Below are 13422 nucleotides of genomic sequence, written 5' to 3' on the forward strand. Positions count from 1 at the left end.
CTGACCCCCAACCCCCAGTTGCTATGCCCCTGTATGAATAATGACAGAATTTTAATTTTTTGCTGAACTATTGCTTTAAGTAATATGATTAACTTTTAAAGGTATAGTCCACCAAAATTGGAAGCACTTGTCATTATGTACTCACCTTCATAAACACAAAAAAGAACACACACACACACACACACACACAAAAAAAGAAAAGAATGCACAATCTAATTTTGTCCATGCAGTGAAAGTCATTATGTCAAACACATTACTTCTTCATTCTAAACATTCTTCAGAGTATCTTATTTTGAGTTCTGCAGAAGAAACACGTCATACATGTATGGAAAGACGTGATGCGGAGTCCCATTCAGAAGTTTCATTTTTGAGTGAACTATCATTTAGGAGAAACCAGCAATCATTGCAACAATAATTCATTCATTAAAGAGTATGCTAGTCCTTTAAGAGCAGGCAAACATTCTCTCCATCATCTCCTCACTTCTCCATCATCAAGGTCAGAGTCTGGAGCCCCAGACAGCAGCCAAGCTCGGCTCACTGTCTCTGACGCATGGTTTAGAATGACACAGCAAAGCTAGCGTGGAGCAGCTCCCCTGAATAAAGAATGGTTTTCAAAATGGACTCAAACTGACTCCCTCTGTCCTGCTGCGAGCTGAAGCCACTCTCTGAACATCCACCATCGGCCATCTCTGCTGCTGCGGCTGCGGCTGCACTCAGGAGGTCTCAGACTGGCTAACGGCTGCTCAGACACCTCCTCCCCTTCACTGGAAAATGATCCCAGCCATGTATAATCAATCAGGTCCTTTTACTGAAAACTCAACACTTTACGTCTGCATGCACGTGTGTGAGAATGAGCATGTGTGTCGGTAGGCTATTGAGATGGGTGTGGACTTTTTTTTACAAAAAGACAAGTAAAATACGTAACACAATATCCCACAATGCAAACATGAAACATGCCATGCAAATTTAAAGGTTCTTGGGGGAAAAACGTGACCACTGTTTCTGAATATTATGCTTCATAGTATTTTTGGTTTGAATATATCAGTAGTTAACTTGAGCATATTTGAGCTAAGATGGTTGAATATGACAATAACACAATGCATAAATACATATGTGAGATGATGTTTGGTTACTCTTTGAATAAAGGGTAGCATTTTTTTTAGGTTCTACAAGGAACCCTTTATTCTAACACTAATCTGAAGGATCTATAATGTAACATCAAAAACTTCTATACAACTTAAAATTGTTTTTACTTAGTGGACAATTCTTTGCTGAACCTAAATAATTTTTAAAGAACCAATAAACAACCTATACCTATTTTTAAGAATGTTAATTCCATTTAAAATTACAGTAATAGTTTTATAACTACCATATACCAAGGCCAGTGTGCAGCATATTCAGTCTAAAGGCTTAATATGTTTTGCTTTCATATGCAAACTAACATAAAAATATTTTCATGACTCGGTGAGAGCTTGCGTATAATGTATATATTAGGTCACCATAAAACGAATTTACTAAATATCTGTGTTCCTCTGGAACCAAATGCTAGAATTACAATGTCCATATGAAAAAGTACGCTGGAGTCATGTTACATTCCAAAATAACTCGTCAGATACACGACACCAGAGACTTCTCGTCACAAACATCAATCCAGCAAACCTCTGGTGCCCGCCATCCATCACTAATAAAACGATTCATTTAAAGCGATATTTCATTTCTTTGTCCACATTTATTTTATGTTGCTCACATTTAACTTTATTTAGATTTGCATCTTGCGCAACAATTTAGATGATTTTGTATTAGTCTAGAAAATGATGTATAGCCTATGAATTTCCATGCAAACAAAACATGGAAGTGAAACTACAGTAATCAAAAGGACATTTTCAGGAAATAGTTTGCCTCACAAAACTTTTTGTTAATAATAACAAAAACATTTCACTGTGTAGCTATTGGTTTCCCCCTTTATTTTGAGATTATAATACAGCAGTGTCTGTTTTTGGAGTGTGTTGCGCGCACTCCTTCCCCCGAGGTGCATGACATCCAAGTGCCACTCTATCTCCAAGAGGCAGGGTCAGTTTCTGCGACACAGCTTCTCTCCACACTTGCCCGTATGACTCCCCAGGAGGATGCGCTAGCCGTCCTTACACACTAGGCACTCTGTAAGAGATATGATAACCAGAGGGCGGGCTGATAGCTAAGGACAGTCTAGGAAAGAATCTATTGCGCGCGACGAGAGCGCGTAAGAATTAAATGATTAGCGCGTCATGATACTGCAACTAAGTGATTGAGCAATGCAAGACACTGACTCAAACTGTTAGCTTTGCTTTTGTTTTTTGCTGTGGACTGATTTTAAACCATCTTTTCATGGAAAATGTATATCAAGAACTGAAATTCTTCAGTTGGGGGAGCCTCGTTGCTTGAGTTTCCAAAGTGGATACTGCCTTAAAAACCAACGTTAAGATACGTGCGGGACACCAGGTATCCTATTGCCTTGAACTATGTCTATGCCACCAAGTTTTGGATTTACCCAAGAGCAGGTTGCCTGCGTCTGCGAGGTCCTTCAGCAAGGTGGAAGTATCGAACGTCTCGGACGCTTTCTGTGGTCCTTACCTGCTTGTGAGCACCTCCACAAACACGAGAGCGTATTGAAAGCGAAAGCCGTGGTAGCTTTCCACCGGGGTAACTTCAGGGAGCTCTACAAAGTTTTAGAGAGCCACCAGTTTTCTCCGCACAACCACCCTAAACTGCAACAGCTCTGGCTGAAAGCTCACTATGTCGAAGCGGAGAAATTACGCGGTCGTCCTCTGGGTGCAGTGGGAAAATACCGCGTGCGCAGAAAGTTTCCACTTCCTCGCACCATCTGGGATGGAGAGGAGACCAGCTACTGTTTTAAGGAGAAGAGCCGGTGTGTGCTTAAAGAGTGGTACACTCACAACCCGTACCCTTCTCCTAGAGAGAAGAGAGAACTGGCCGAGGCCACGGGCCTCACCACGACGCAGGTCAGCAACTGGTTCAAGAACAGGAGGCAGAGGGACCGTGCAGCAGAAGCAAAGGAAAGGTAGGAAGAACACCATTACTCTCAAGACGCTAAACAAGCGAAAATTCTGTACAAAAGCGGAAGAATGCTCACCAAAATGACTATAGCCATCTAAAAAACATGCTAAATAAATGCAGCTAAATAAAAATGTTTGCATTCATTAGTGTACTTGTGTGTAGAATAAAGATATTAATAAAGACATAAAAGAAATCATTATAGTCTTAATTATTACAGAAGAATCTAAATGCCACAAATTTAAAACAATTGGGCTGTAAGAAAATATATAACCGCAATAGCACATTTTATAAATGTGTTTAATTTGATGACATCAATGGCATGGCAATTGATGCAGGAGGTTTTGTCACCTGCCTTTTTAATTAATGAGTGACGCTAAAGTCACAGAAATATCTAAAAGGAAAAGTAAACACAAAAGTGTTAATATTATTAAATATGGACACATATCTAATGTTATTGTATAATCTATAAAAGATTGGGTTTTTGTGTAAATGTTTAATTTAAAAAAAAATCTTTAAAAAAAATCATCTCATCTCACTTAAACTGATCGGAGCTGAAGATAACTAACGTATGATTGTTCTAACCGTTCTAAAGTTCATAAATATAAAAACCATTTATATAAATATAGGCCTAGCTTTTGCTCGAAACTTTAAAAAGGCCAAAAATGTCCTCCTAATGGAGAAAAATAAAAGTATCACATTTTATTTGCCACATTTAGTCATGCGCGGTCCAGGTGTTTGTATGTCCATCAGTAAGCGGCGGTTGTTGTTTTTACTGGCCCGCTAATGAATTTGAATGATCTGCTCCAACAGGGAAAACGATGGTGCAAATCCAAACGGCCACAACCCACTGACCTCTCACGTGAACGAAAACAAATCTCTATGTGAAAGTTCAGAGGACGACAAATCTCCCGCGGCGACCCCGGATCACAGCTCCATGAGCCCAGCCATTCTTATGCCCTCCAGCTCAGGTCTGCCACCCCTGCACAGCTTCGCGCCTCCGCCCGGCCCCAGCGCCTCCATCATCCCCGTCAGCGCCTCAGACGCTCAGAGCCACCACCACTTCTCCATGCACGACGGCCTTCTCAACCCCATGACGGCCAGCCTGGTGGAACTTGGATCATAAGAAATAAAACACTTCATCTTTGACTTTTCCCTCAGTTACTAGCTTCGTTATCATAGGCTACCAAACATTTTATTAATCAAGCTTAGAGGGCATTAGACAAAAAATTCCAAGAACTACCAGATGACGGGCCATCGTTTTTCCATAAAAATTCTGTAACAATTCAGTGTAATCAAGCGATAGTTTTTGATATGTCTAGCTATAAAATGAACTAATAAAATATATATTTAATAACGTCAAAATGTGTGGTCTCCTTGAACATTTACAGGTCACTGCATATGCAATTTTAATAGCTTCTTCGAAAGCGGATCGGACAGAATCTCTTCTGCTGAATTATTGTTGCAATAAATGCCAATATAAGTAGAAACATGGTAGCATGTAAAAAGAAGAAGAAAAAAAAAAAAAAAGTAATTACCAGGCCCTTCAATTATTTGGATTTTCTTTCATAAGGCATGGCGCTTTGCCATGTTTGGATACACAAACCTATTGTTTTCTTTCTTCTTTAATTAAAAGGTACGGTTGTCAGTTCAATTTATAAGTTTATTATCTGGTTGAGTGCTATGCCAAAACATAGCACTCCAAAAATATTTTCATCTTTATTAGTAACAATATATTATTATTATTATTTTTTTTTTTTTGGCACAATTTGTTACAATAATTTGTCATTCTTCATAATTTTATTAGCTCTTCATAAATTGTTCATCGTTAATTACACTCAGCGAGGTAGAAGAAGGTGCAATTAAGTATCATTGCAAGTTGCTTTTACTTAAAACGAAAAGAGATATTAAACTAATAGTAATTCTTCATATAACATAAAATAGAACTTCACTTTTTTTGCATAACATTTTGCAACTTTCGTTTTTAACTTGTATTTTGTTCCTTTATTTATTTATTTTTATAAACGAAATGATGAACATATACTGCCCCCTATTGGTAACGGTATGTAGTTATAAGCAGTGGCCTAAACCTACTCGGTTTCTCCGACAAAGCTGAAAATCACTACTGAGATCATTTAAACTATTTCCAGAGATATTACTTATTGGACTAAAAACAGTACACAGAATCTCTTAGATTACAATTTGCATCTAGACGGATGTAGCCTAGGATGTAGGAACAAAAATTTGGGTGTTATATTAGACAACAAATTGTCTTTTGAAAATCATATTTCCCATGTTACAAAAACAGCATTCTTCCATCTTAGAAACATTGCCAAGGTACAGAACATGCTACCTGATTCTGATGCAGAAAAGCTAGTTCATGCATTCATGACCTCCAGAGTGGACTATTGTAATGCACTGATTGTCCTGCATCTTCAATAAACAAGCTACAGGTAATGCAGCTGCTAGGGTCCTTACCAAGTCAAGAAAATATGATCATATTTTACAATCTCTGCACTGGCTACCTATTAAGTTCCGTATGAGTTACAAAATATTGCTACTTACTTTGTTAACGGTCTAGCTCCTGCATACCTAGTCTTCTATCATGCTACAATCCATCACGCTCCCTGAGGTCGCAAAACTCTGGACTTTATATAGTCCACTAAAGAAGGCAGAGCTTTAAGAGCGTTCGGGGTTCAGACACACTCTTTCTGTTTAAATCTAGATTAAAGACACATCTCTTTAGCCAAGCACTCACATAATGTATCTCATAACTTTGTACTTCAGTTATATCTGATCAAATGCACATTATCATTCTTTTCCTTGGGTTGAACACATCATTTTTGCTTGCTTGGAACAGCAGCTAGGTCAAATTTGTCTTTATTTGCTTCTCTGTTTCTGCCACGGGACTGGCATCCCGGAATTACAGAAGCTTCGGTCTGGATCCAACCCTTACAAAGTTCTGAGATGACCAAACACTGATGCCAACCCCCCAGATGACCTTAGATACAACATACAAAACTACCAAATTTTGCTATAAGTTTGATCGCAACATATAATCATTGCTGTTAATAGTGTTCATCGTCTGTTTGATTACATGTCATTAACTAACTGTATGATTTTACTATACATTTCTGCCATATGGACATCTAAATACTAAATATAATGTAACTATAAAATAGAAACTTTTTTTCTGTAAAGCTGCTTTGCATCGTGAAAAGCACTATACAAACAAACTTGAATTGAATATCTCTGTGTGTTATTATACGAAGGAACACAACTCCCCCAAACCATCACATTATCACAGGATTCACATTATTCACATATTTTTCTTGTGAAAGCAAGAATTTATCATCTTTTAACTGGAATTTGTTACTATTATTGTCATCAAAGTGCCTAGGCCTAAAGTTATGGAGGAAGAGATGAAAAGCTAACAAATCAGTGAGGATAAAATATTTACATACATATTTTTATGTTAATCATTTTAAATTAAACATCAAACATTTGAAAACCAAATGAGAATAAAACATGAGATCATTTTCTTACAAGGTGCACGTCTTCCATTACATTCAATTCAATTCAATTCAATTCAATTCAATTCAATTCAATTCAATTCAATTCAATTCAATTCATTTCTTTCAAAGGCTGCTCGACTTCACTCATTTCAACCCGCTAAAACTGGATTAATTGCAGTCTTTTAGGGTTTAAGTGGTGCCAAACCTGGGGTTCGTCGTAATTTTTCAGCTTTTTATGAACGAAGATGTTTGAGATTGCTTTATCCAATAGTCACCGCATGATGGCGACATAAGCACATGAATAGGATGTACAGGCTTCCTACTGTAAAAAAAAAAAAAAAGAAAAAGTTCATGACACATTAGTCGCACTTCCTAAAGCTGTACATTTCAGTCAAACAGTCGTTTTCAGATTCACACTGAAATAAAATTGTTTTATGGGACAGCTTTGTCAACCGTGTAAGCAGCATGTGTATAAACATGTTTGGGGGGAACTGTGAGCGAGCAAACATATTCACCGCTTAAGAATATAACGACATAACCACAAGCGATTTCAAAGGTAAATCCAATGCTCTCACAAAGTAGTAATATGAAATGTTTTATAAGAATCAGAATGCACTTTCACCGACCAGTTATGTGCGCCGAGGCCGTGATCCCATAAAAGGTCAAACGGCCTGTTACTCTCATGAGTGCGCGAATTATAAAATTCTATTTTGTTTTTCAACCTCAGTTTCTTGAGGTTCCTCAGTCATGCGCACGATTAGCTACATGTGTTGTGGTATGTAAATCTACAATAAGTGATAATGACAAGGATACTTATGTTTTGTAGACTCGCTCGATCGGCGTACTGTTGCATCCTCAGGCGAAAGAAACGTTTGTTGCAGAGCTTTTGACTTGAGTGGTTGCTTGTTTAAAAACGCCATTGAAAAGCGTTTATTTACACGGATTGATTATTTGTAATCGAATTGGCAATATTTTCCCACATTGGCTAATTTATGAATTGATTATTTTAATATCGGCTATTTATCAAATTAAGCAGAAAATGTGAAGTAGACTTAAGCTACAGGTAACACTGCAACTGTCAAATTGAGTCATTTTCCACTACATTTACTTCACTATTAACATGTTAAGTTTAAACTTAAGTGTAGCCTTGAAATTGCACTAAATTGCACTTCTGGTGTGCTAAAAAGGCGCGTCGCGTTTAGATTATTTTATAGCGCAGCTCAATGCAGCACAATGAATCCAGGTCAAGGGGAACTGCCGCGTGAATAAACACGAATAAAAAGTTGTGCTCAGTTAAGCGATCAAATCAAAGGGGAGAAGAGGGAACAGAAATCCTCTCACAGTAAACGACACACTCTTTCTCTTATATGGAATGCTATTAAGACACCACAAACAAGCCGTCCTCTTGTTATTTAGCCGTATGGTGGTAGTAAGAGAGAAGACTGAAACTGAATGATGGCATTATTAGACAGATAAATGTTTTAAAACTGAGGTGATTACAGTGCGCTCTTTGGAATAATGTGTAAGTAATGTGGTGGCACTAGTTTAATTCCACGTATCGGCGAGTTTTTGATTACCTGGTTAAAATAAGCCACTAGTGAGTACAAAAAATAAAATAAAATGATACATTTAAATAAAACTTTATTATTTTGTTTCGAATATTAACGTTAGTTGATATGTCCACAAGCACGTTCAGTTTTGTGTTTAATAGTAATGTGTTTCATCTGTGTTTATTTCTACTGTAACAAGACCAATAATTAAAGGTGTGTATGGTCACCTAAGCTTTTACGATTCACGATCATAATTGTTTGTCTCTTTTGTCGTCTAACATGTCGGACTTTGATGATCGGTTTTCTTTTTTTTTTTGCCTTTATTTTTTAAATTTTTTAAAATTCATTTTTTTATTTTTCTTTAAAAAAAACAAATCAATAATAATAATAATTGTAAAAAAAACATTAGTTAATTTATAAAAGAATAGTCTAAGCTTTGTTTTTTCTTTTGTTTTTTTGCCTACATAGGCTACTACAGTCGCCAATTATTAAAAAAGAAGTGTAGTTTCCTACTGTTTTACGAATATTTTCTATTGTTCTTTGCCAGAAGCATAAAACATTTCCATCAATTATTAATATGGAAAAGAAAATACATATACATGTGCGCTGGCAACACGAAAGCTGTAAGCTACTCTCCCTTTATTCACATTTATAGGCTAAATATAATTAATTTTATTTTAAACTTGTTTGCACCAATGAACAATCCCACTACCTCAATGATAATGATAATAATAATAATAAATAATAACAATAATAGTAGTTGAAATTGAACGAACTTTTAGAATTAATGAAATAAAAGAACGAAAGCAATAACCTCTTCGACTCTCTTTTTTGAGTTCTGTTTAACATCTAAATGATTAAGACACTCCTAAAATAAAAATAAAAACGAACAAGAAACTAATGTACAGAATAGCAAATGTAGTTTGTATTTTGTTTTTGACAAAATGCCACAATGTCAACTCATTAAATAAACAAATAATACTCTGATAGTCATTATATTAAATTATATTTATTTGCATAAAAGTGACCCATAACACTGTGTTTTCAGCGCCATTAACCCATTTACAGTATAAAAACGAGCAGAATGAATAGACACTTAAAATCTCCAAGCACTTAACAGACAGTTACTCACGCTTTATGGACACAACATAAAGAAATTTGCAGGAAAGAGAGTGGCGTAATTGCGATATCATACAAGCATATCTAGACAAGCCTAGACCTAAGGAAAACTTTGAATCAGACATGGACAATTCAATATAAATCTCGAGATAAAATTAGTATGAACATCTGTTGTCGAGTAAAAGACGAGGGGGGATAAAGGTGCTTTTGACTTTTGACGATTGTCTGATAAACACAAAATAACAAAATTGTCTCTCCGGTTCACTCATTCATTGAGCATCGAGTTCTACTTTCTCAAACTCCACTTCATAAATGCCTTTTAAAATGCAAAATATTCACAAATGAACATGCACAATGGTAGTGTAGGCCTTGGAAATGAAAGGAAAGGGCGTCAGTCCGTTGAAGCGCTGGAAAAACAGCATGCTTTTCTCCTTTTGTCGAACACAAGGTGGCAAAATGGCCGGCCCCCATGTTGCCCACGATTTCTCACAAGTTCATTTTTCTCTGGGCAAAAATGTTCCATATTTGTCTGACGGTGCATCATACATCGAAATCAGAGTCACTGTCAGTAACTGAGAGAATGGTCCCGCCGTCGCCTCGTTCATTCATACTGGAGACGCTGGTAGTGGGGCTGGCGGCCGCGCAAGGGGACTCGGCCGAGCTGTGCGGTGTGCACCCGGACTCTGACATGGAGCGCAGGCCGCTTTGACCCAGTCCGTGGTGCTGAAGCCTAAAAACACGAGGAGTCAGAAAATAAGATTATTTATGCGATATAATACTAAACTAGCCTATACATACATCACAGACGGTATTGTTCGAATTCGACGGGTTACAGTGTCTCTAATAATCATTATAACTGATTTTAAATGTGAGATCAGATCACACCAAAAAGAGTAAAAAGCAACTTAGTTACACAAGTCGATTTTTATATAAGGATGTTTATATTTATATTTATGTACACGCTTATATTTTTCATAAATATTCATTTCTATTAATTAAAATGGAAATGTATTTCTAATTATAAACAATGAGCTCTAGCCATATTTAATGACATAATAATAATGTTTTATTTATATAGCGCCTTTCCAGAGCTCAGGACACTTTACAATAAACATCAGAAATGTGAGAGTAACATCAAACAATAATACAGAAAGTAATTCGAAAATCGGACATATAGAGTAATGTATAGATTAGACAACATAAAACAGAATAAACAGAAATCAACTTAAGAAAGGTAGCATTCTGAAAACAAGTGAGTTTTGAGCAACGATTTAAATTCAGACAGGTTATTGGCAAGACAGAGTGATCTGGGAAGAGAGTTCCATAATTTGTGTATATGTTTAATTAGATTAGGCTATATCAGTTTACACTACATGAAAATTATATGTGTTTGTTTTTGGTAAATTTATTTAGCAATTAAAGAAATCTATATGGCAATACACTGCCAAATATACATTTTTCAAAACACGTATATGTTATTATATAGCTATATTTTATTTATATAATATATTATATAAATAAAATATTTTTAATCACAAAGGAGGTGAATTTTTTTTAAATTGTTTCTGGGAAAAAATAAAATCAATTATCATAACTAAACTGCAAATTGATTTTTGCTGTTGTGCTGTCATGATTATTTTCCTATTTGCTTAATTAATTAAAAGCCCCACATTTAGTCATTACTTTACATTCAAAACGACAAAATAAAATAACACGTTTTCTAAAGCTTTCGAATTTCAAGAAATTGTCTGCAATTTTAATGCTGCAAATGCAAAAGCAATAGCAAAATGCCTGTTTTTTGTTTTCAAATAATTAAAATAATATCGTTCGATTTCTTTCTATCAATATCGAGCACATCGTGCAGATTGTGTGACAGCATTTGCTGTCTATTGAGGTTTACAAATTGCCTTTATATCTCGGCAAATATTCGTTTGATTTCCTCTCCGAATTCAATTCAACCCATTAAACTGACCTGTTTTTGGCAGCTGCCGCTCTGTCTCTTTGCCTTCGATTTTTAAACCAATTGCCCACTTGAGTGGGAGTCAGTCCAGTGGCTTGTGCCAGTTCCCTTTTCTTGCTCGGATTGGGGTAAGGATCCTGTAGGTACCACTCCCTCAACAAGCCGCGAGTCCGTTCCTTGAAACAGTGCGTCTTCTGTTCGCCATCCCAGATGGTCCGTGGCAAAGGGAACTTCTTGCGGACCCGGTATTTATCAACGGGTCCGAGGGGACGACCGCGCAGCTTCTCTGCCTCTTGGTAGTGCGCTTCGAGCCACATCGCTTGCAGCTTTCCATGAGAGTCTTTGGTGAACTTGTGGTTTTCCAGGATGTGGTACAATTCACGGAAGCTTCCAGTGTGATACGCGACCACCGCTCGGGCTCGCTGGATGGACTCGTGCTTGTTGATGGCATCGCAGGCTCCCGGTGCCACGGGCAAGGACCAAAGGAAACGTCCAAGTCTCTCGATGTCCCCGGTTTCCTCCAGCGTCTCGCACACGCTGGCCACCTGTTCCGCCGAGAAGTTTAGGGTGGGCAGCTGAAACATCGGTAAGTCCTCCGGGGATCTCGCTCTGGGAATGCTGCCCGCTAGAAGCAGAGGGCGATCCGCGAAATTGGGCAGGAAAAGATGTGAGGGATAAAGCTCTAAAGGAGACCTGAAAACCATGGAGTCGCCGGACAGAGACAAACAGACGGGAAAAGATGGCAAAACGGACGTCTTGTTTGCGCCGCTATCTCTGCTATGCCACCGAACGCGTAATATCTACCCTTAATCAACTTCGAGTGCAACGGTGAAACATTTTGTTTCGCTTTTCTATTGGTCTTCCTGGTGTCGTGCTGCGGTTGTCATGGCAGCCCTGCCAATCACTGTCAAGCTTGCCGGTCATTAGCCAGTGCGCGCTGCCCTTCTCCACATTTGCTTCTAGCGCGGGGTTTTATCATCGCTCCAATCAGAACTGGCCACTCACTGCGGGATGTTTCAAGCAGGCGAATGGTGCGCCAGTTCACTCGACGGTAGGAGGATTAATAGGTGGAATATTGCTATATTACTGCGAGTATGCTTCCGCGCGTGGGTGTGAAAGTTTGCGAGCTAGCCAACAGATAAATAACCCGCTGTTATTTACCAAACATTCATATAACGTAGAAGGACTGGGATTTTTTTTTAGCCTACATTAAAAATCTGTTTTATCTGTAAAATTTATTTTACAGTTGTTAGTGCATAAGCACCCCCAGGAAAAAGCGATTGAAACGGCGTTAGCATAATAAATTGATTAAATATTTTTACATCTAAAAGACACAATAACATGTTTGAATTAATCGATCCTCAAAACATTGGCACTTATTTATGGAATTAAATGTGTATTTATTTTACATAAGAATGTAAGCTTTGTTCAAACGGTAATCGTGATACTTTAACGTTTAAACACACGTTTTTATTAGCCTACAACATAATGCGTATTCCATGTAATTATTATTAGTTATTTCGCCCCTTTATCAGTTTAAAAGGCAAGATAAAAATGTCAGTAGGAAACGAGATCGGCTTGTTAGGCCTGAGTCGAATACCATTCTTTCACAAGGCTTTTTGTTTGCACAAAGCGTGTAATTAATGCCACAAACAAGTTAATTCACTTGGCCTAATTGTCTGTTTATCCTGGGGCTTAGCGCTTAATGGCCTTCTCTCCAGTGGGCACACCACTACTGTCTTACATTAAATATTAATGTGTACAGTTAAAAGGCAGTGATGTCTGCAGATTTATCATTAGTGATTAATTGGCTATTAGATTAAGGAAAAAAACAACAACAACAACAACTCGTTGCTATAATAATATGCATTTTGGAACGATTTAAAAAAAGGCATTGCTTCAAGGCAAGATTTAAACATTATCTTTTCTAGGCTACAGGTGTTGGCATAATAATAACTGCAAACAAAAGCACTAATCTCGCGCCCCGTAGACAAGTACCGAGACGTCTTTGTTCATCAGGATTAGTTAATTGGTGGAATATCGTGTTCACTGCAAATATGAACCTCTATTTACACACGAACTGAGCTCAAAAATCAAGCAACGCGCTTTAAGGAGCACGTTTTGTAAACTTAAAAGAAACCTAAAGGTCTAAATTTAGGATAGCTTAATATTATGGTTACTACAGTTCTGCAATACCACAGCTTAAAACAAAATACTAGCCTTTTAA

General features: G+C 37.4%; 2 protein-coding genes across 2 annotated transcripts; one reads left to right on the forward strand and one right to left on the reverse strand.

The window, feature by feature from the left end:
• The first annotated feature begins 2017 nt into the window (after window positions 1–2017).
• Window positions 2018–4404, forward strand: six2b (SIX homeobox 2b). Its single transcript, XM_058793969.1, has 2 exons — window positions 2018–3058; window positions 3865–4404. The coding sequence occupies exons 1-2, from the start codon at window positions 2499–2501 to the stop codon at window positions 4175–4177; spliced, it is 873 nt and encodes a 290-aa protein (XP_058649952.1). The 5' UTR covers window positions 2018–2498; the 3' UTR covers window positions 4178–4404.
• Window positions 4405–9170: 4766 nt separating this feature from the next.
• Window positions 9171–12108, reverse strand: six3b (SIX homeobox 3b). The gene is made up of 2 exons (XM_058793919.1): window positions 11208–12108; window positions 9171–9965 (listed from the first exon to the last, which is right to left on the reverse strand). Exons 1-2 carry the CDS (start codon window positions 11897–11899, stop codon window positions 9776–9778), a joined length of 882 nt encoding a protein of 293 aa, XP_058649902.1. The 5' UTR covers window positions 11900–12108; the 3' UTR covers window positions 9171–9775.
• Between the last annotated feature and the right edge of the window lie 1314 nt (window positions 12109–13422).

Source organism: Onychostoma macrolepis, chromosome 12 (assembly GCF_012432095.1).
Source record: "Onychostoma macrolepis isolate SWU-2019 chromosome 12, ASM1243209v1, whole genome shotgun sequence".
NCBI lineage: Eukaryota > Metazoa > Chordata > Actinopteri > Cypriniformes > Cyprinidae > Onychostoma > Onychostoma macrolepis.